Source organism: Zootoca vivipara, chromosome 4 (genome assembly GCF_963506605.1).
Source record: "Zootoca vivipara chromosome 4, rZooViv1.1, whole genome shotgun sequence".
Lineage (NCBI taxonomy): Eukaryota > Metazoa > Chordata > Lepidosauria > Squamata > Lacertidae > Zootoca > Zootoca vivipara.
The window spans coordinates 8817339-8840947 of NC_083279.1; the positions used below are offsets into that span (position 1 = coordinate 8817339).

General features: G+C 42.0%; 1 protein-coding gene across 2 annotated transcripts in view; it reads left to right on the forward strand.

The window, feature by feature from the left end:
- The window catches only part of PIBF1 (progesterone immunomodulatory binding factor 1), a 79867-nt gene that overhangs the window by 52109 nt on the left and 4149 nt on the right, over positions 1 to 23609 (forward strand). The window contains exons 14-18 of one of the 2 annotated variants that reach the window (XM_060273324.1): positions 2346 to 2448; positions 4447 to 4577; positions 7223 to 7307; positions 14804 to 14827; positions 20197 to 20370. In XM_060273324.1, coding sequence (XP_060129307.1) covers positions 2346 to 2448; positions 4447 to 4577; positions 7223 to 7307; positions 14804 to 14827; positions 20197 to 20370 — 517 coding nt within the window. The remainder of the gene's footprint in view (positions 1 to 2345; positions 2449 to 4446; positions 4578 to 7222; positions 7308 to 14803; positions 14828 to 20196; positions 20371 to 23609) is intronic. The other variant, XM_035115491.2, reaches the window with a different exon arrangement.

Genomic DNA, 23609 nt, shown 5'->3' on the forward strand with positions numbered 1-23609 from the left:
CCCCATTGAACACCCCCTTTTTCAGTTGCCAACAGCACAGTGGCAAGTATCCATGCATGTAACACAGAGGATTGGATAGATAGCCCTCCCTTTCCATAAACTGAGAGGGAGATCCACTTCATTCTGAAGGCTGTGAGATGCCCTCCCAGTGATGTGGGATTCCACTTTGATTATCCTCAATTTGAGACAGTGTTTAATATATCAGTATGTTAAAAATATACTCAATGAGGAAGAGGTGAAAACTTCCCTAGGTATGGGAAACGTATTCAAACATCAACATTTTACATTACCGTGGTACAATAAAAAGTTTAAAACTGGCAAATTCTCATGGAGTAATTGTAGAATCATCTTGGAATTCATTTCAGGAATGTAGAGATTTTATAAACAAGCCTGGATCTATAGATCATTCCATTTTGCTGCACATGCACACCCACTAAACAGATAGCAGGGGGGGGGGAGTTTCCTGGATTGTGCCCTGCTGCTGCACCCATATAGGTTATGGGTGCTCAGCTCCTGATCTCAAACAACAGGAATGCCCACACAGCCCCAGTTCTGCCCATAGAAGAGTAGTGAAGCCATTGCATCCCTGCCAAAGGAAGTTAAGTGTGTTTGAAGTCACATTGAAATTTAATGGGACTTTATATCTGTCCAAAGGGTAGTGTTGTGTTGTTGCACTTCAAAACACCCAACCTAAAATTGATAAAGTTAAAGTTGATAAAGTTAAAGTTAAAATTGATAAAGTTAAAGTTACACCCCAAGAAAGAGATTTGTAGAGATTTCCTATTGTACAGCTTAAGTGTCTAGACTACTGGTGCTTCAACAAGAATATAGCTATTTGCCTTTTTTTCTGAATATAGAAAATACTATCAATTTTTTCATTTATTTGATAATACTGTAGTTCACTCACAGGACACCATATCACCTACATAAAATAAGCCAACTTTGCATTGTTCAATATTTTGGTTCATGTTTTTCCTCACTTTTTTTTAAAAAACATGCATTACTTCATGTGTTTACTTCATTGGTTTTATAATTTACTATGACTTAGATAAGTGCAAGCTGGAGAGATGTTTTTCTGTAATTACTGCCTAAAGGTAATTTTGTGGTCCATAGATGCTTTCTGATAATTATCTAAAATGCAACAGATAAAGGCTGTTGCTGCTGTAAGCAAAGTAATACGATTATGTTATGGGAAAGAAGGAGAAATATTGAATATTATTGTTCTAACCCAGTTAAAGTTGCATGTGTGGCCTATGGGCTTTGAACAGTAGAGATGGGAAAGAATCCAGTTCAGCCCCCAAACTGAAGCGGGTTCTTCCACACCCAAATATTTCTAATATGTTTTAAAGCAGTCTTGAAAATAAGCCCACCAAAATACTTTACTAACCTGGCTTCTCACATACAGCCCACAAAGGGAAAAGGCAGCACATTTTCAGAAGCTTCTTTGCCTTCTTGTGTGGAGGCTTTTTACCTTTCACACATGGGTTGACTTAGGCCCCAAATATCAGAAAGCCCACCTCCTTCCCTACAAACCTTTCAGGCATGGGTAGGCAAACTAAGGCCCGGGGGCTGGATCCGGCCCAATCGCCTTCTAAATCCGCCCCGTGGACGGTCCGGCAATCAGCTTGTTTTTACATGATTACTGTAGAATGTGTACTTTTATTTAAAATGAATCTCTGGGTTATTTGTGGGGCATAGGAATTTGTTCTCCCCCCCCCCAATATCATCCGGCCCCCCACAAGGTCTGAGGACCAGTGGACCGACCCCCTGCTGAAAAAGTTTGCTGACCCCTTCTTTCAGGTGTTACGATTGTCCTCATTACCCTGACCTTTCATACCTGGGGTGTATACCGGTAGATGATAGATAGATAGATAGATAGATAGATAGATAGATAGATAGATAGATAGATAGATAGATAGATAGATAGATAATGACCCATCCTATTCTAATAATTTAACAAAAATTGTGTATTACTTAATTGTAAATATAGCCTCTAAGCAGATGATTTGGAACCTCTTTTTACTGTTTTCAATACCGGTTTGTTAAAATTTTTGCAACCTGCCCTGGGACCTCATGGTAAAGGATGGATAAGAAATCTAATTAATGATTATCATCATCAGGTGAGTGGCCGTTGTGTTGTTCCGTTGTGGCACAAATGGAGAGCTGACATGTTGTTCCAGAAACACCTCTATAGCAGAATTAGCAAAACATCTTTGCAACTCATACTTTATTGTCTTGTTTTGCATGTTAAAGTATTAGTGGAAAGTGTGGATAAATGTAGGTGGCTTCATTTGTCATATTTGGAAGACATATCTGAAATGTCCTTTCCCTCTGTTTTGGCGCAGTGTTCATTTGGCAAGAAGATTGCTGCAGCTAGAAAAGCAAAACACGTTGCTTGTAAAAGATTTGGAGCATCAGAAGGAACAAGTTGCCCAAATTTCACAAGAGGTACACAACTCTCAACAATATCTATACATATATGTATATACTGTATAATATATTCCATCCATCCTGAATTGGCATTTTTAAGCAACGTTTTTACTGCATTTGTTAGCCAACTGAAGAAAGCATGCACACTAACCCTTTTCAGAGCAATTTATGTTGTATTAAAGCAGAGATCAAAATACAGATTAGTGTGCAGACTAAACAAAAATGCAGACTAGACAGATAAGTCTCTGTTTTCTGAGCTGGGGAAGAACTAGCAAAACTGGTTCAATGTTCTTGAGGTTCCCCCCCCCCCATATAATATTGCTGCTTTTATATAGTTTCTTTTAGATTCCTTATCCACTAAAACATGCATACCTGAGAAGTCACTAGTTTTCCCAGATTTCTCAGGCTCTTGAGATTTTTAGTATACAAAGTTCATTAACTTCTGACACAACTGGTAAAATAGCAAAATTCTTTCTGAACTTACCAATTTTTAAAAATCTGCTTTTAACCAAAATTTATGGAGTGTTCTTTTACTGATACTCTGGTTGTTGCGCTTAAAGCCAAAATCATAGAATTGTAGTGTTGGAATGGACCCTGAGGGTCATCTAGTCCAACGCCCTGTGATGCAGGAATCCTGCCCACAGCTGACCCTGGGTGGACTTGAACTACCAACCATTTGATTAACAGCCAGACACATTGACCCTATGTGCCACCGGGGTGGGGGTGGGGGGCAAATTGCCTATAGCCAGAACACACTGGGTTCCATAGTGGGTGGTCTTGCCAAAGTCATTTTTCATGGAACCCCACAACCTCTTTCTATTTTATTTTAATTTTTTACCTTGCACAGCTGAATGTGCGCAAGTTAAATGTGCATATGTTGCAGGCTTGCTGCATAAAGAAGGTGCCTTATACCAAGTTATACTAGTGTATTTCCCCCATTCCTGCTGAACCAAGCCTGGTGGATTGTATGCCCTGAGAAAGGGGCGTCCAGGAGTGTGACCAGAGATTGGGGGCTTAGGCTGCTCAGCTCTGTCACATGACCTGGCAGCCCGATATAAGTTAAGCTAGCCAAAAGGATGGTGTAACTCGGATACTATTTTAAAGGCTTGTTTTCCCTCTGTCAGACTGAGATCTGGGATCTGACACACCCACTTAATTTACACCAGCTTGCTTTACACCAGCTTCTTGTGCATAGGATTGCTCCTTAAAGGCTTTTTACAGTGTTAGCAAGCTGTATGGGAGCTGAATACTCTAAAAAATGAAACTTTAAAAATTCCTAGGTTAGCATCCATTTTACTGATGACTCTAGATTTGGCTTTATAAGTGTTTGCTATATTATATAAGTGTTTGCTATATATATGTTATATATTTGAAGTGACCGCCAAATTCTTGATGTGGTATGTTCTAAGGCAAGGCTGAGAAGGAAATAAAGAAGTCTTTAAATGCACATCTTGGCTGCATGTCTGAGATTGCGTGACAGTTGAGGCTTACTCTCAGCCAGTTACAACTGAAATTTAAGCTCGATGGGGTTTAAACTGTTGTCCAGCAACTTTTACAATTGTGTTCATGTGCAGTTTACAAGATGATGTTATTAAGAGAGTATAGGTCTAAACCACTGAGCCTCTTGGGCTTGCCAATCGGAAGGTCGGTGGTTTGAATCCCTGCGACAGGGTGAGCTCCCACTGCTCTGTCACAGCTGCTGCCAACCTAACACTTCGAAAGCACGTCAAAGTGCAAGTAGATAAATAGGTTACCGCTCCAGCGGGAAGGTAAACAGCGTTTCCATGCACTCTGGCACTCGTCACGGTCCTCCGTGTGCCAGTAGCGGTTTAGTCATGCTGGCCACATGACCCGGAAAGCTGACTGTAGACAAACGCCGGCGCCCTCAGCCTGAAAGCGAGATAAGCACCGCAACCTTTGACTGGATTTAACCGTCCAGGTCCTTTACCTTTTTTATTAAGAGAGTACAATTCTCATTCCTGAAATTGAAAGAATGATACTTTTTACTCCCCACAGCGGGACAGAGGTAATGCGTTGCTCAACCAAGTACAACAGCCTTACAGGTATCTCATTGAGTCTGTACAACAGAGAGATTCTCAGATACTTTTACAGAAAGAACAGATTGCGCAGCTTGAGGAGGATATTAGGTAAGCATTCAGTATATTATTTTAGTTGGATTCTGGATTCTTTTTCTTCATTTTAAGGTCCGTTTAACGGCAGGACAGATTAAACAACAATGCCAAACAAACACGGTTTAGTCAAAAGTTTTTATCTGGCTGCCAGTATAAAAGAAAATCTACTGCATTTTTTGTTTGTGCCTTGGTATGTTTTATTGGTTGGTTGCACGCCATTAACTATTTTACTTGAACCTTTGAGGAAGCCATTTGTGCAACACTGCTGCTCTTTATTAAATACCTATTTCAAAGTGGCAATCAGCACAGACATTGAAAAGATGTCCTGTAATCTTAGTCACACACATGACTTCCTTGCCTCCTTGAAAGTCAAGGGGCATGAATTACTCATGCTACCTTTCTGCAAGGCCAGCAGCCTGCATGAAGATTCAATCTCACCAGTCAGTTGTGCATTGTCTCTGAATGATGGGCTCAATTTCTTAGTGCTTAATACCACACATCCTCCCCATGAAGGATCATTGACTTAGGAAGCAATGAATGCAGCGGTTAGTCCTTCTGTAACATTTTATTCCCTTTTCTCCAAGGGCAACGGTTAAATTCTCAGTGTAAGAAATGATTTCTCAAACGTCATAAAGCTTGTTATTATTTGTACAGCCAGACATGTAAGCTTAAAACAATGCCTGTGGCTTCTTATTTGTAGAGAATTCTGGTGTAGAGTGCTACCTTTGTTCCTCCTTTGCTCTTTAGGTCAGTTATAGGCAGCAAATATTATAAGGCCAAAGAGTGAACTGTCCAAGAATCTTACGTTTCACAGGTCATGCATTCCAAAGCAGTATTTCCCAGGTTTCTATCTGAGGAAATTTTTCTGTAATAAAACTGTAGGCACACTTCTTTTTTAACATGTGCATAAGCATGAGAATTACTTGCCCACAGAGGAGCCTATGCCCTGTGGATATGTGCCTCTTAATTGGAAATAGCTGAGTCTACAACTTGTATAGGGAGATGGCAGGCAGTCCCATCTAATGGTAAATTAATTCTGTTCTGTGTCTCAAAGGCAATTGATTGATGCAGACCCATGGCAGGGTTACTCTACCCTGGGCGGGAGGTAGGGAGGACAGGGAACTGATAGGAAAAAGGGAAAACCGGAGCATAGAGTCATGGCAAAATGCAGCAGGCCTCCTCCTTTGCTGGCGGAGACTTTGTTCTGTTTGCAGCTTTTAATTAGTTTCTCTCTCCTGGCACATTTGTATACCCCAGGACACATTTTGAGAATTGCTAATGTCATCTTTGCCCTCAGATAACACGTCATGTTCCGCTAATTGGAGTCTTTTCCTATTGTATTATAATAGCAGTCATTATAGGATGTGTGTGCTCCTTATGGATCACAGTTATTATATATGTCTTAAGTGCCACAAGGAAGGCTGGTTTTGATGTCAGGCCAGTCAGATTGTCCCCTCTCCCCCTGCCCAGGGCCAACAGCCCTGTGAGAAGGCTGGGAGGGAGGGAGGGAGGGAGGGAGGGAGGGAGGCATGCAGACACCATTAGGGCCTGTGGCGGTCCAGACTGTCCCCTCTCCATCCCACAGGGCCAACAGACATCATTGCCCTGTGAGGAGGAGGAGGGGGGTTTTGGGGAGGGTGTTGTTTGCGTTATTGTAAAATAGTAGAAATGTTAAATTGTAAACCACCTTGAACACCTTGGCAAAAAAAGAAGTGTACAAATCCAATAAACAAATCAAATACAGAATTTCCAAGCAGTGTTTATAAAACATTTTAAAAGAAAAACATACAAGAATTACAGTTCAGCACAGTAACATAAAGTTTTAACTTTCCAGGAGTAGTGTGCCTGGGACTTAAAACTTTTCTGTCTTGTCTGCGTGACCTCATTTCTTAATTTGTCTTAATTCATAAACCCGCAATGGTAATGCTGCTCCATCCTTTTATTTCTGTTGATTGTTTTTTAATCTCAGTTACATCTAGGTGATTTAAGCAGAATAGCATGGAGAAGCTCATTGTGACACACTTCATCTCTTTATTTAAAGTATCCCCAAACAATGCATCTCCACCTTTTTCTCATAAACTTCAACAAAGACATAGAGTTGTTCCAGCATTTTCCTCATACAGTATGCAGTAGCTACAGCATTTTTGTCAACCTCATTTTGTTTTGTTTTTTAATCTGAGTCCCATCCAATTTTTCAACAGCCTCCTTGAACTTTGATGGCTTGTGCTATGCTTGAACAATGCTAATAAATCAAAGCAGAATTTAATTTATTGTGCTTTTTCAGTATAGAGCAATATTAAAGAAAATTAGGTCAGCTGACTAAGCGCTCTCATTTGATTAATAGTACAAAGCATGAACTACTTAAACTAGTATATTTAATGTTTACAGTGGTTTGTCCCATTGAAATCAGTGGTACGTGGGGTGGTTTGAATGGTCTATAGCTCACAGCCTAAAGATAGCATTCATGTTTTCTTTTGAAAATGAATGTAAACATACAGGTTTTAACGAGGACAAAGTTTTTCTGTATTTTGTTGCTTCAGCATATGCTCATGGTTGCCAAGAATTGCTTTACAAATTCATGTTGTAACCAGAATAAAAGATTAGAAAAGATCATCCCTTGCTATTACTGTGTTTCCTAATACTATCGCTTTTTCTACCAGTCTTTTAAATAAAGAAAAGGCGGCTTTGCTGCGTGTCAAGAATCAAATGGCAGCAGATTTAGAAAGACTTCTAAATCACCGTGAGGTAATCTTCTTGTTTTAGCACAGCTATTACCATATATTGGGTTTTTCCCAACATGTTAGTCATGGGGCTGTTTTGTTTTTCTCTCTGCTAATGTTATTAAATATACTGGAAGCAAATGCCCATCCAAGCACCTCCCTCACATTTCCCAGGTTGTTTCCCTTTATCCTCTGCCCCTCCAGTTGCCTCATGAGATTGGCTGTTGAAGGTTGCTCTCACTGCTGAAATTTAACTTGGGTGATGATAGCTTCTGTGATGGATAAATTAACTCATGCCAGCCACAGAATGTACGGCCGCATCTCAGTCTGACTTGCTCACTGCACCTTCCTAAGCCCATCATTGTGGGCTAGGCCATGCCATGTTACTTCTCTGCTTGGCATTTACTGTATTTTTCCGTATAAGACGCCTCCTATTTTGGGGGGACACAGATTTAAGAAAATTCACCCTCAGCTCTATCCGTGTATAAGATGCCCCCTAATTTTGGACATTATTTTTTAGGAAAAAACCAGTATTACACACAGAAAAATATGGAATTTGTTTTTTATTTGGAAAATATTTGTTCACACTTCTACTCACGGGGCCACTGGGAATACACAGTTTGTTCCCAGCATAACTTGCAAAGCAGGGCAGCTGTCACTGAAACCATGGTTTAGCGTTACACAAGCAGGCCAAAGCGAGCCTGAGTCTTGTGTTCTCCTCCATCTCCCCCCACCTCCTCTGTTGCAACCACAAGAGAAGTAATTGAAGTTTTTCATTTCCAACTACAGGCATTTTCAATGTTATGTCTGAATCTGGACAAACTGTGTTTAGTTTTCGTTTATTTCTGTGAAATGTAGTTAATGTCAATTTGTGGTTTATGCCTCCAGCTTCTTTATTAGCTGAGGTTAATAGAGAATTGGAGGAAAGCTTCCAATCTTTTTGTGGACAAGGGTTGGGGCGGGGGGGGGGGAGTGCATGAGCCCAAGGCTTCCCAGGTTTTGTTCACTCCAGTTTAGTGTTGCATCAAAACAAGGCTGTTCTCTCCCTCCATCACTGGAAATGTCCTGAGATTACCAAGGTAGAAAACTGAAAAGCACATGGAACCACTTGGTCCTCCAAAACCCATGCAGATCTTAAACATTTAAGATTTCTGCAGAAAAGCTCGAACGATCTATCTTTGATTGGGAGGAGTTGGGGAAGAGGCTATCTATTGCTAGAATACTTTTAAAAATTGTACTCAATGAACACAGATATATGCTTTTTGTATATATCAGTGGTTCCCAACAGGTGGTGCGCGGACCCCCAGGGGTCCGCGAGCTATGCCAGAGGGGTCCGCAAGATGCTATTAGAATAAAAAATATATAAAAAATATATTAAATATATTTTGTATGATAACAGATTTTTTGTTTTGGCTGCTTCCTGCATGAGCAGAGTCTAGCACAAAACTAGAATTAGATAGAGGCAGTAGTTCTGCTGTATGCCATTAGGTGGCGCTTTAGAAAACACTACTGTTTTGCAAAGAGGCAGCGCACGCATTCTAAACGCTCACCTCCCCAAGATGCTTTGCGCGCGTCGACGCGGCTTCATTTGTGCGCTACTGCGCAGGTACCCTGTCTTCTCCATTCCCCTCCCTCCTCCCTGGCGCGCGCTCACTTTTTAATTTTAGGATTAGGAATTAATGGGGGTCCTTGTCACAATAGCGGCTCGATGAGGGGTCCTCGAGAAAATTTTGTTGGGAACCCCTGGTATATATGTTTAAACTCTGTGTTTAGTACCTTGGTGCCACTCTGGATATTACTTCCCTTGAGCAATTAAGTTAATATATGTGCGCTTAATTTCTTCCTCTTTTAAATCATTATTTCACCCTTTATGCTGCTTTACAAATGTGTTCTAGGTTTAACCGTTGGCAAAGTACTTTCAGATGATAAAATGAAAAGTTCTATTAAATTACAAAGAGCTTTAGTTTGTGTTAAACTTTGTACATTAATTTCCATAAATGCCACCAGCTGTTTTCTTTATACATTTATTGGCTACCATTGTCTTGCATGTGTAATGAATGGTTAAGTTATGATACACATGCTATTAAAAATATTTTAGTACTTACACTAGATGTATTATACCTTTTTATTATGTCCTTAACACATGGTGTCATGCAGTATTAACAGAGGATTCATTCATTTTACCCTCTGTGAAAAAAGATGTTTCTCAAGAAGAGAGCTTTAAATACATGCAAAGACAAAAGTTAGCAGCTTTATATAAACTGTTGAAGACTTTGGACATTCTCCCACAACAAGATGTTAACTATTCTAAATGTGCTTCTTTTATCTGGTGGCACTTCGTGAAACTTGATTAACAAAATCCATCTTAGCAACTATTCTTATATGCCTTATACTAGAAGAAGGAACATGGGGCCCTAGGTGCCCAAGCACCCACAAAATTCCCCATGAAGGGGCCGGGCACCCACAAATTTCAGGGCCAGGGGCATACAATCTTCATGGCACCCACAACCCTGGGCACCCACGGTCACGGGGCCAAGTTGGCACTCCTGTTAGGTTGTACTTTATAATGGGATTATTGAATGTCAATATTGTTGACACTGTCAAGCTAAACTTCCTTTATCACTTCTGAAAAACTCTTTGTTATAAACACACCATTACAGCACAAGTCTTTACGGATATGAAAGTAACTTAGGTTGCCATCCACTGAACACAGTCGGGCCTACTTTTGAGTGGACATATATAGGATTGCACTGAAGCAGTAAGATTTTGTATCTTTTTGGTCCCATTGTGTTTATGCTGTGATGCACCATCTCTTAGTACAGACCCAGGTCACCAGGCTTGAGCTTCTACAGCCACCGCCTGCCATGAACCACCATGGCAGGATTGGCAGCAACAGCAGCAGATATGTTCTATGCTATTGATAATAGATTAACCTCTTGTTAATTGTTCTGTTTTAAATGTGCATTTTATATTTTACTTCCTTTAGTAAAGTTTTCATTTGAAATGTTTAAGATAATATTTGAGTTTCCCGTTAATTATGTTGCTTTGAATGTATACTTTATATTTGACTTTCTTCAGTGTTTTACTCTGGATTGTTTTATTTGATGTTTTAATGTTGTAAACTGCTTTGAGATTTCCCCCCCTTAAAATATGAAGTGGTATAGAAATGAAATTAATAATAATAATAATAATAATACCACCACCACAGGGAACCATTGTATCACCAGCGCTTTTAAAAATCCCTCCACTGTGTTAGTCACATGGCAGCAGAGACCTGGTCTGAATAGAGACATTGAATTCTTATCTCATTATACAGTACCTGATAAAGCTATTTTTGGCCATCTCATCCCTTGCTTTTTTCTGTTAGACCAATTGTAGTCGTTAACAGTTGTCAACTGGTCTACCACACCTATCAGCCAATCACCCATTCCCACCACCCTTCTGAGTAATACCCCTCCCCACCTATATATAAAGCACACTATATATAAAGGTTCTGTTTCAGTGTATCTGAAGAAGAGTGCATGCACATGAAAGCTCATACCAAGAACAAACGTAGTTGGTCTTTAAGGGACATGTGTGACGCTGTGGGTTAAACCACAGAGCCTAGGGCTTGCCGATCAGAAGGTCGGCGGTTTGAATCCCTGCGATGGGGTGAGCTCCCGGTGCTTGGTCCCAGCTCCTGCCAACCTAGCAGTTCGAAAGTATGTCAAAGTGCAAGTAGATAAATAGGTACCGCTACAGCGGGACGGTAAACAGCGTTTCCGTGTGCTGCTCTGGTTCGCCAGAAGCGGCTTAGTCATGCTGGCCACATGACCTGGAAGCTGTACGCTGGCTCCCTCGGCCAATAATGCAAGTTGAGCGCCACAACCCCAGAGTCGGTCACGACTGGACCTAATGGTCAGGGGTCCCTTTACTTTTAGGTGCTACTGGACAATTATTATTTTTTCCTATGGCAGCAATGAGCTCTTGTGAGAATTCCAGCAAGATCTTGCCAGATGCCTCCACTGTGCGACCCCTGTAAGCGAGGCTTCCGCAGGGGGGACAGGCACCCCGGGCAGTGGGGTTGCTGCTGTTGCTCAGCCTAATACTGGCCTGGCTGAGCAAGTTGCACTGGCGTGTCTTTGACTGAGCCAGGGTTGATGACTTAATGCCAGCTGAGACAGGAATCATCCAGCTAAGCCATCATAAGCTGTTCATCCCAGCAGATCTTGCCACAGGATTGCCCCCTAAGAGTCTGAGAAAGACGCAAGAAGCAGGCAGGTAGTTTTAAGGGGCAGATAAGTGGAAGCAAGTTCAGAAGTGCTTTGGGTAAACTGTCAAGAAAGGCTGCCAGCGGCCTTTTCTTGCCTTATCAGAGCTAGGCACAGCTGGGGTGGTTTATGTTTCCTGGAGGAAACCCTGGAGTGAAGCAGGGCAGAGTTGGGGAGAGAATAATAGCTCATTCTGTCCCAGATGCTCTGTGCAGATAACAATATTTATTACATAAAATACATGCCAAAAGGCAAAAGGTCTCAGTCTGAAAAAGCTTACCTTCCACGGCACTCGGCAAACCTCTTGCCTCTTGTCTTTTGCCTTTTCTATACTACAGTCACAGCTACACTGTTTTTGAACTGTTGTCTGGCTACACAGTAGATAATGCACTTGCTTGAATACACTTGACAGATTACGTATGTTTTTATATTGTTCTACATGGGCAATTTAGGGCCACATTCAGATTGAATTAAAATAAACCTTTGTGTGAGATCCAAGAATGTTTCACAGGCCTTGAAAAGTGTTTCTTTCTTTCTCCGAGGCTTGTGTGGTCTGATAAGTTTCCAGTCACACATTTCCTTTTTATTGAACTCTTGAAAGACTACTCTGCATTTCACAAAAGACACAGGGAATGCGAGATAATGCATTTTATTAGGCCGACTCACATTCAGAATGTAGTACGGTATATGGGCTTCCAGGTGTTTCTGAGGCTGTATATTCAAGGAAAGTGGGGTGGGCAGCCTGCTGTTTCTGTGATCCTTATTTTGACGATTTCAAAAAGCATTCTCCCCTGCCCCCCAGATATACTATATTCTAAGACTCATGATCATCCTTGCACTTCATCATTCCCCGCTTTCTCTTCCTGCTGCAATTGCTGCTCTCAATTGGAGGATCCCCCCTTTGTGCTGTGTACAACAGTGTTTGGATGCTTCTGGTGTTTCTGCTGATTTTCTCATTCTCTGGAGGCCACTTGGTGGGGGGACCTCTTGTCATCGCCCTTGCTCACACCATTAAATACTTCCTGAGGAGAATGAGAATGGGCAGCAGCAGCACAAGTTTCCAGGACTGGTGTGCTTGCTTGCTTTATTTCCTTATTTGTTTAAAGCATTTATACCCAGCCCTTCAGCCAGAAAGCTTCCCAGAGTGGCTTGCAAAATTCAGTAGTCAGACCTACTTGCAATATTAAAGACATAAAGACATTCCCAAGGAAAGGAATAGAAAGCCACTTCTCGGAGCAGCTCCTTGCGCACAGGAGACATGTCCTTTAGAGCAGTGGGCCTCAACCTTGGGCCTCCAGATGTTTTGAGACTACAATTACCATCATCCCTGACCACTGGTCCTGCTAGCTAGGGATCATGGGAGTTGTAGGCCAAAAACATCTGGAGGCCCAAGGTTGAGGACCACTGCTTTAGAGGACACCCTCAGCAGCAAAGGGGCTGTGACTATTTTTCATCAACATTTGTTTTTCTCTCTTTAGCCACCAAGACAATACAACCGGCTCCAGTGATATCAAAGAGGAATGTAGGGGAGCATTTGTCCCCTGCACTCTCTACAAAGGAGCTCTCACTCGAAAACTCTCCCCACAATAAGCCCTGTAGAAATAGCTGAAGAATATCTGAATCAGGAGAGGCCGTCCAGTACTGGCGCCTGGATTCAGTGGTGTTATGGATGATGCAAAATAAGCTGAGCCTGAATATTGGGGAGATAGAAGCTCACTGTGGGTGAGTGTCTGGAAAAGTGGCCAGTTGCCTGCCCTGGAAAGCCTTATAATTGGAAGAACTTGGCAATCATTTTTTTTAATGATTTCTATGTAGTTTTGCATGTGTTTTACTTACCAAGCAAAACTAAATTATATTGAATATCTTTTGAATTCCCAAGTAATGTTACAACTTTTTGCCAACCCTTATTTCTGGAATTTGAAAGTTGAAAAATTAAGCACACCCTACTTAAGAGGCAGCACCTAATATTGATTCTGTATATGTAAGAAATCAGTCTTTCAGTGTGGCAGCACCTAAACTTTGGAACTCCTTGCCTATTGACATCAGACAGGCATCTTCACTGTACCTTTCCCCCTGGATGGTTAAGTCCTGTCAAAGGCATGCTGGCCACATGACCCAGAAAGCTGTCTGTGGACAGACCTTTTCCTTTACCTGCTTAAAACATATACAGTGGACCCTCCAGATACGAATTAAATTCGTTCTGGGAGTCCATCCACAACCTGAAAAGTCCATAGGCGGAGGCGCTGCTTCTGCATGGCATGATTGAGCACTTCTGCACATGCGCAAAGCGCAGCGAAACCCAGAAGTATACACTTCCAGGTTTGCCGCGTTCGTAACCCAAAAGTTACGTATCCAGAGGGTCCACTGTATACCCAGACATGTAGATGTAGATGTGTTTAATCTCTTTTTAGTATATTGTTACTTTTAATTATCTTTTAAATGTATTAGCTACTTATTTAACTTTTATAAGAAATATTAAAAATTATCAATAAAGGCCACTTGAGGTTTTATTACAGTCAAGCAGTATATAAATTTGGGAGTTTTGAAAAAGAAAAAGAAAAATGGAGACTAGAATGAACAGGACTAAATATTGCCATTGCTCAAAATACCTATTTCATCTCTGAAATATTTTCCTTTTTTGTCATGAATATCCAACCCAGTGGGGAGGGGCAGATGGATCAGTTGAGGGATTTCCTTTTTATTCTGTTCCATTTTGTGTTTTGTATTATCTGAAAAAGAAAAATAGTTTTAAAAAAGGAATATCCAGTCTCATCATGAGTTCTGTGAATTCTAAAGCTGTCAAACTGCATTGTATTTAATCTAATCAACTGTGCACCTCCCTAAAAAAGGCCTATCTATTCTGATACTGAAATCCCATTGCATGTGAAGGTGTTTGTCAGTTTTTCTATAGCTGCGTCTCCTTTTACTAGAGTTGTTCTCAAGCATGATTAAACTACTGAACCTTTCTAAAGGTTATTTACCTGAGTTAGTCAGTAGACTGAAGGCGTTCTTGAAAGCCCTCTGGCTCTCCTACAACACTAAGCTTATTACTGGTAACATTGGTTTTCTGCTTTGTCAGTGAACAGCATACATCTTTCTATGGCAATTTTAAAAAGAAAGCTGAAAGCAGGCATTTTGGTTAGACTGCCTTTAGCCAAGTTCCTTCCTTGTTTTACTTTTTTATATAAGGCAATTTCAGAATTATGTTTCTAAAGAGAATTTATTCTTCCTTTTTGCATATGTGCTGCAACCTTCTAAATACAATGCTTAGTTCCTTCTAACATTCAGCCAGAAGGTAATTATCATTTTTCTTCTACTAAGTTACTGTTCTGAGATCCTTGCTTCTATTAATGTTCTGTTTGTTTGCACACACACATACACATACACAGAGAGAGAGAGATTACAGGGAAATTTCTGTATCCCAAGTTAGCCCTGGAGCTATTCTCAACTACAGTTTAGAGAAGCAAGCAAGGATCATATTGTTAAGTGATTGTCAAGACAGTTCTGGTTCCTATTGTGCTGTTATCAGCACTTCTCATTTTTATTTTATGTTATCTATTGAGTTATTGTGTTACTTAAACATGAATACAAAAAGGCTACTGAATTTAGAACACCTGGAAGCTTTTTAGCAAACGGGGCCCATTCATGCACACAATTTTGGATGAGAGGGGAAGCTTTGAGTAACTTGCTTCTCCTTCTTAGACGTCACACACACACACACACACACACACACACACACACACACACCTAAGAATTGTATGCTCATTTATTGTGCCCTATAAAGTAAACTTGTGCTGAATAAAATCTGACTTTCAGGAAACACAGTTTCCATGTGCTACAAAAATAAGCAAGGCTTATTGTAATGTAAATTGATAGGAACGCAATGTAAGCACCTCAGATTTTGATTTAGAGGGGAAATGTTCCACAAAATATAGGCAAAATTCATTGTGTTTGTTTGGATTGCAAGATCAAACTGGCAAGCACGTTATACAAAACGTACTTTGGAGAGAGCCAAGATTTTTATTATTATTATTAAGGATAGGAGTTTTTAGCAAGAAACAGTTGCCAGTAGGATCATCCAAATATTTAAAAAGTCCTTAATTCATTTCCCCAGGTGACTATGAATCTTTCAATCATGTTGCAGTAGCTGTCCAGCTGTGTAAACCCTTCTAGTTTTCTATTCAGATATAACAAATGAACAGAAACATACTTATGAACCACCAAAGCAGCAAGAGATAGCTCTGGAGCAGAAACACCTACAGATATTCTGTACATTTGTTTTGTTTTTTAAGGAATGGGTTGTTTTCCTCAGAGTAGACCCATTGAGATCTCATAAGTAATTTGGGGTGCATTCAGTGCCTGGGATCCCAGGAACTACTCTATCCAAGCTCTTGTACAGGGGTAGGCCACCTAAGGCCCATGGGCTGGATGCGGCCCAATCACCTTCTAAATCCGGCCCGTGGGCGGTCTGGGAATCAGCGTGTTTTTACATAAGTAGAATGTGTCCTTTTATTTAAAATCCATCTCTGGATTATTTGTGGGGCTTAGGAATTCGTTCTTTTTTTTATCTTTTTCAAAATATAGTCCTGCCCCCCACATGGTCTAAGGGACGGTGGACCCGGCCTATGGCTGAAAAAGGTTGCTGACCCCTGCTCTAGTACACTTTATGTCATTGAGCAGGGGTCAACAACCTAAGGCCCAAGAGCCACAAGCAGCCCATGGGGGTCATTTAACCGGCCCATGAGCCACCCCCAAACCAAGCTGCCCACTTAGCGATTCCCTGCGCGCTGCCCTAAACCAGCACAGTGAGGGGATTCGCTTCCGTGGCGCCAGAAATTGTGCCTGCACATGCGCAGACGCCGGAAATCACGTCTGTGCAGATGCAGATGCTGGAAATCGCGGCATTTTATATTTACATTTTATATTTATGTACTTTGCCTGAAAGTTGTGTTCATTGTGTCAACCAAACTATACAATACATTCAGAGTTTACCCCCCAAAAATCCCTTGCTCCAGCAGACAGAACCAAGTTCTTTGTTTTGTTTGCAAGGGTGTACTATGGGTAGTGATCTCCTTCCACAAAGTATTGTCGTGATACATGTGTCAGAGTGTTGTCAAACTCTGCTCCTCTTAAAGGAATCAAAGGCAGCACACAACTGTTACAGCAGGGGCTGTACAGCATCCCCCCCCAAAAAAAAATCCCTTCTAAATTATTTTCAAAGTTATTGTCAGGGGCTCTATGGTTTGAACCAGCTCATAGACTGATGATGGAATAAGGCTGAAAAGCTCTCTGGGAATGGATGCACTCAGACTGCTTCCAGTTTTCAACCCAATTCAGAGTCAGGGGCGTAGCGAGGCGGCGCAACACCCGGGGCGGCAAATTGCCATGCCCCCGGGGGGCGCGGTGTTGCTACGTAACGGCTCATGCGTCGCTATCTAAGGGGGATCATACACCCCCCCCTGAATTCAAAACGGAGCCTGGACGCTCCGTTTAGAAGTCGCGGGGGCGCAATCTCCCTCTACCTAGCACGCATGTACAACGCAATCCCCTGTATGTTGTACGCATGCGCAGCATCCCACTGTGCATGCGTGCTAGGTAGAGGGGGATTGCGCTCCCGTGACTTCTAAACAAAGCGTCCAGGCTCAGGCGCCGATTGCGGGGCGAGGGCACGGCCCCGAGTGCCGCCACCCCTCCAGCAGGCACCCGCACAGCACCCAATCGCTCTGCCCGCGACGCCTGCAGCTTTTTTGTTTTTTTTCCCCAAGGCTGCCGTGCAGAGGCAAGGGGCGTGGGCGCGGCCCCAAGTGATGCCCCCTCCAGGACGGTGCCGCTTGCTCCGCCCCTGTTCAGAATGTCATTTAAGACCCTTAAAGTTGCAAATAATTTGGGACCAGGATACATTAAGGACTGCCTTGTCTGATTTCCCCTCTCATTCAGGAAGACTGGCACTAGAGAGCTATAACAGACTGAGTAGTATTCAGTTACATATTGCGCTAGCAGAACTAGTGCAAGAGGATTTCTCCTCCTTCCTCCATGTGTGCCCTGGGCCATCCCCCAAACTGTTCTGGAAGGTTTTTGGGGGAACCCAAGAAATTTAAGCGGTACGCAGAGTGCAGGGGGGGGAGAAGGGAAGACTTTTCTTGTACTTGTGGATCAATCTGCTTAGCACTATGTTGTGCTTGTATTGTTCTTTTGCTCAATTTATGCTGCTCCATGAAGCTGGGTAGCAATTTGCTAATCTTCAAAGCCCCCACTTAAAATGATTACATTTAAATAAAAGGTTCTCGCATCACTTCTGGAAGACACCTATACATTGGCTAGAAGAGGTTTTCATAGAAACTTTTTTTAAGTGCATGGAAGGCTTTCTGCTGATTTACAAGGAATTGGGAAGATTTTTGGAGAGGGCTTATTCTCTTCCCCCCCCCCTGCACCGCTTACCTGAGAGTTGGCCTCTCTCCAAGAGATATGATGGCCAAATAACTACTAAAAGATTGCTTTGTGTTCTCTGAAATGTAAACTCTCTATCAGCCTGAGAATTGCCTACCATTGTCATGTTTTGGAGTACAATTTCAACATCTCTTCAATCAGAATATGGTGCAGCAAAGTAGTACACTCATTCACAGTGGTTGCTAAAATGAAAACACGATTTGCATCCCAATCCTAAACCTACCTGAATACTTATTTCCATAGCTTCCCAGTGGGTTTGCTTAGGATTGTAGCCTCAGTCCAGTAAAGATGAAGCATGTGCTTGCAATATAATTGTCCCAGTTATTTTCATCGAGAAATTTTGTCTATGCATTGCTTTGGCAACATCTCTGCAGAGTTTACAACTTTCAGCAACATGTTGGTATCAGTTATGCAGCCCTTTGAAACAGCTGCTCTGCAGTTGAGCTGTTTTGACATGCCACTGCACATGGCTGAATTATGCAAATACTTGCAATATTAAATGACTGAGCAATAAGAAGTATGCACCCAGTGGAGAAAGTGGTTTGGTGTGCTTTAAGGGTTTGGGGTGGTGTTATGAGGAGGCCATAACTGGAATATTGGGCATTTATTAAGTAGATGTAACAGTCAGTACAACAAAGTGTGCCTATTTTTACCTTTTGAGCAGAAGAATTTACATCCTACGGTATTATAGAGCTGCTTATAAGTAATTGTGTATGAGGAATGGCATGCTTTCATCCTCCAAGGCTCATTTTCATAATTGTAACCAAAACGGTGAATCAATGTGAATTAAGAAATCTATTGTTAACTCACAGTCTACTGCTACTTGTTTGTTGTCTGACATTAAACTACAAGCATTCATGTTTTTACACCATTGTTGCATGAGTTTATCCAGGCCTCCTTACATTTCCTTGAAGCTCAAATCATTGTGAAATAGATAAATTTTATCTGTCAGGATGAAAAGTGACCAACGGAACCCCAAACTAGAATTTACATGCCCGGATGGTTCTGTTAATTTACTATTTTCCAACTTCTGATAACGAAGAAGACTTGCTGGTATTTTCAGAACTGAAACTGGATGCTTGTTTCATTCTTGTGTTTAAAAGTTTTTGCTTTGGTTGGTTGGTTGGTTGAAGTATGAAAGGGGTAGAATAATCCACCCTCAACAGAGCTCTGTGGTTGTATTCAAACGTAACATTTAACCATGGTTTAGCTGCACTACGTCTGCTACATCTAGCAAAGTGTTTTGTTTGCGCCCTCCCCTCCTCTCCTCCCATGCAATGGGGAAGAGGGCTTCAGTAGAGTTTAGTTTCACTATTAGAAAATCCTGGGTTAGCATCATACTAAAACAAACTTTGGTTTGTTTAGCAAACCAGCTTCATAACCTTTGGTTTGACATTGACTTGTTGCATAATTTAACATAATTATCTTAAAGCAATATAACTACTTCAAACATAGCACTAAGTTGAAATGTTTTAACTGTCAAGCTAAACACTGCCTCAGCACAAGCCATGGGGAAGGGAGAGGGTCACATCGAAGGGGCGCATTCATGCTCAACCATGTGGTGTGCAAACATGGCCTATGCCTCTCTCTTGAATTTCTTTACTGAGCATATCTCCCAATTAGGAGGCAAGTCCAGAGAACTGATGTGTTGAGAGGCAAAAAATTGCTTTTCTGTTTCAGAGAGGGAAGCTCGTCTCTTTACAACATTTTTTCCTATATTTACTGTGATCTTTGTAGTGTGTATGTTTTCTCCTGGATGTTCCCACTCCTCTCACTTTACTGGGAGTAATAAGTGTTTTTTATATCTGCCTTTGTAAGACATGCTCTCTTATCCCAGCCATCTGCCTCTTATTTGTAAGCATGCAGATTGGATTAAGCCAGCGCTCTGCCTTTTCAAAACAAACCTTTAAAAAGAATTGTTTTAAAATAAATGGCAGTTTAAGTGAAAAAGAGCCAGTGGGATGCTTAACTGTGCTCTGTAAATCTTTTTCTGTCACAGCATTTCACAAATGATGAGCTCCTATTCATATAAATCTTGTGCCTTTTTTATTTTATTACTTCCTTTATGAAGTGGTTTCAAATAAGTAATCAGACCAGAAAGGGAGATAACCATCCTTATTGTACTGTAATGATTCCATTTCCATGCTTTGTTGAATAGAAAATGCATGTTCTATAACCAGTAATGGAGGCTTATAGTTTGACTTCTTTTTTGTTAAGGAACTGGCTGTGATGAAACAGACGTTGATTCGTCTTCATGGTAAACCCCAAGGAGATAGTTTGCCCCAGAAACAGGGTCAAAATCTGCATGCAAAAGCCATTTCAAATCCATCAGTCAGTTTGCCTTTTGAACACGAGGAAGGAAATGTCTTTGCACCCAAACCAACATTATTTGTAAGTACAGCAACCATTTTTGTTTATTTTCATGGTGCAGCAACTTTTAAATACCTGTATGCTTTTTTATTAGATCTTGGTAGATCAGTGTGTTAGATACAGTGTTGGAACTATGAGCTCTGAAATAAAAATAAATGTATTTTATTTTCATTAATTAAAAGTTTAGTCCACCCTTCCACCTAAGTGTTCAAGGCAGCATTCATGGTCTTCTTGCCCATTTTATCCTCACAACAACCCTGTGAGGTGGTGACTCAGAATCACCTAGTGACCATCATGGCTCTGTCAGGATCTGAACCTGGATCCAATGCGCTAACCATCATAACAGAATGCTCCTAATAAAGAGAGAAGTGAATGGCTCCTAAGGGGCAGAGCAATTCAAGCTATAGGAAGTCAGCATATGTTATACCAGGATAAATTATCCTGGGGCAATTTATCCCTGTTCCAAATTCAGGAGCAAAGATACTGCCAACTGAGCGGGTCTGAGTCTCGCAGAGGGAGAACAAGGACCGCCTCTTTCCATTTAAACCTACCCAGACCCTGATATTATCATCTGAGGTCCTTTTTTGTGTGCCTCCTCCATGACAGGTCCAGAGGGTGGCAACACAGGGACGGGCCTTTTCTGCAGTGGCTCCCCGTCTGTGGAATGCTCTCCCCAGGGAGGTTCAGCCGGCACCAGGCAAAAACATTCCTCTTTAACCAGGCCTTTGGCTGATTGAGGGTTGCCTTTATTTTTGTTATATGTATTTTCTGTTTTTATATTGTGATTTTATGTTACAAACCACCCTCAGCTCTACGGGTATAGGGCAGTATACAAATATTTTTAAAAAAATTAAGAAAATAATAAGCAAACCTTTAAAATAGAATTAGACTTACACCACCCTATTTGCCAGTGTCACTTCCACTGTGTTGCTAGGTCACATGACTGAGCTAAACAGAGTTTGGAAGAGGGAAATGTCTCCCCCTGCCATGTTCCTGGAATGTCCCTTTTTCGAGACGTATGCCAGCTGAGCCAGGATGGAGGACTTAGGCAGTGCATCTGTGGCTGAGCCAAAATAGGGGACTCCAGCCAGCGTAGCCGCAGCTGAGCCCAAGCTCAGCCAGAGCCCCACCTATATCAAATTCTCCCATAGCTGCTCAATACACATATTTAAGTGTCACCATGAATCACACATTTCCTCTAAGTGGCGATTTCGCCCTTCCAGTCTTAAGTCCGACACTAGCTTAAACACTACACGAGCTCTCAATAAGCAGATGCCCACAGAACTTTATGGAAATCTTAGGAAATGGGTTTGCAACAAATGCAAATAGGGGGAAATTACCTCCCAGGTTTTGACAGTAAAGGTGATTGAGAAATAAGACATGTGCTCAATGGAACAGTGTCTTGGATAAATAAAAGGTAATCCAACTTCACTATGGTGCTTTGAGGCATACATCCATTTAAGCAATGACTAATCTAAATGGATGCCATGTCACACCAGCCTATGTCTTTGTTCCGTGGTTATTCCAAAGATTTGACTGCAGAACTTTGTACTGTTGTTGTTGTTTGAGAGAAGAGTGCACGGAGGTCAGGAGAAATTGTATCTGCTAATCACAATCTGAACACAAAATTTCTCTTTGAATTTGGTGCAGCTCTTTTTTTGTGTATCTTCCGCGAAAAAAGAGACTGTCAGTGGGCCTTAAAGAGAGAATGCAAGTGAGATGGTGTTAACCTTATGTAACTGACACTGCTACCTTCAAGTATTATTTTCCAAACATCTCTAATACTAAATTATTTTCCTTAGTATATCTCTCTATTTTAGCACAGCTGCTTTTTCCCCTAGCTCTTCTTTAGCATCTTCATGAGTTGAAAGGTTTTTTTAACACCTTAATATATAATATGCCATTATTTTTCACAGAAGAGAGCTATATTTATTCCAATCACATTGCATGCACAAAATATGGGGCTGGATTACACTAACTCATTCCACTAGCAGGACTCCCCCACTAGCACAGTGGGGCTTCCTCCCCATGCATGCCCCCCCTGCACCTTCCGCAAGTCTACTTTGGAGGGTTGGGAGAACCCCCAGAGCAGTGGGGGCTGGGGGAGATCTTTTTGTTGCTTGCGCTGACAGAACAATCAAATTGTTCAGGCAACAGATTGTAGAATCAGAATTGGAAGGGAGCCTGAGGATCATCTAGTCCAACCCCCTGCAATGTGGGAATGTGCAGCTGTCCCTTATGGGGATCGAACCTGCAACCTTGGCATTATCAGCACCATGCTGTAACCAACTGATCTCTTTAGTGCTATGTTGAAATTAGCATCTTGATCAGGGGTCAGCAACCTAAGGCCCATGGGCCAGAGGTGGCCCAGAGATCATTTGACCGGCCCACGAGGACCCCCCCCCGAACTGAGCTGCCTGCTCACACACTGCGCTAAACTGGCATGGTGCGGGGACTTGCACGGGGACCGAAAATCGCATCAGCGCAAGCGCTGAAAATTCCAGGCAGGTAGGCGATCAGGCCCATGGAGGGATCTCCACGGTACCGATCCGGCCCAGGCAAGATAAACCTTGCTGACCCCTGATCTTGATAATAAGGGTACCTCTAGACCTGATAACCTAGCAGTTCCTGCCAACCTAGCAGTTCAAAAGCACGTCAAAGTGCAAGTAGATAAATAGGTGCCGCTCCGGCGGGAAGGTAAACGGCATTTCCGTGTGCTGCTCTGGTTCGCCAGAAGCAGCTTTGTCATGCTGGCCACATGACCTGGAAGCTGTACGCCAGCTCCCTCGGGCAATAAAGCGAGATGAGCGCCGCAACCCCAGAGTCGGTCACGACTGGACCTAATGGTCAGGGGTCCCTTTGCCTTTTTAGACCTGATAAGAGCAGAAAGACAGCTTCTGAAACAAAGCAAGGCACTTGTTGTTATGAAGGTTTTAACCCATCAGTTTTTTGTAATATGGATAACATTCCAACTGCTGAGTATTATCGTTGATGTGGACTTAACAGTGGCTGGAACACAGATTGCTGCTCCCTGCCCCAATTGAATATTTGGCTTTTAGGTGGACAGCCCCTTGTTTGATGGTGCCAACCATCTGTAAACTGAGAGTGCAGAGGCACCCTAAAACTGTAAAGGTAGGTTTGAAAATGTAATGGCAGGCCTTACATAAGGGGTTAAAGGTGAGGCTGAACACAGAGCACAAGCGTTCGTTGATTTGCATAGTTCTTTGGCTCTTTCAGTGCCCAGCACAAGCAGACTAGGT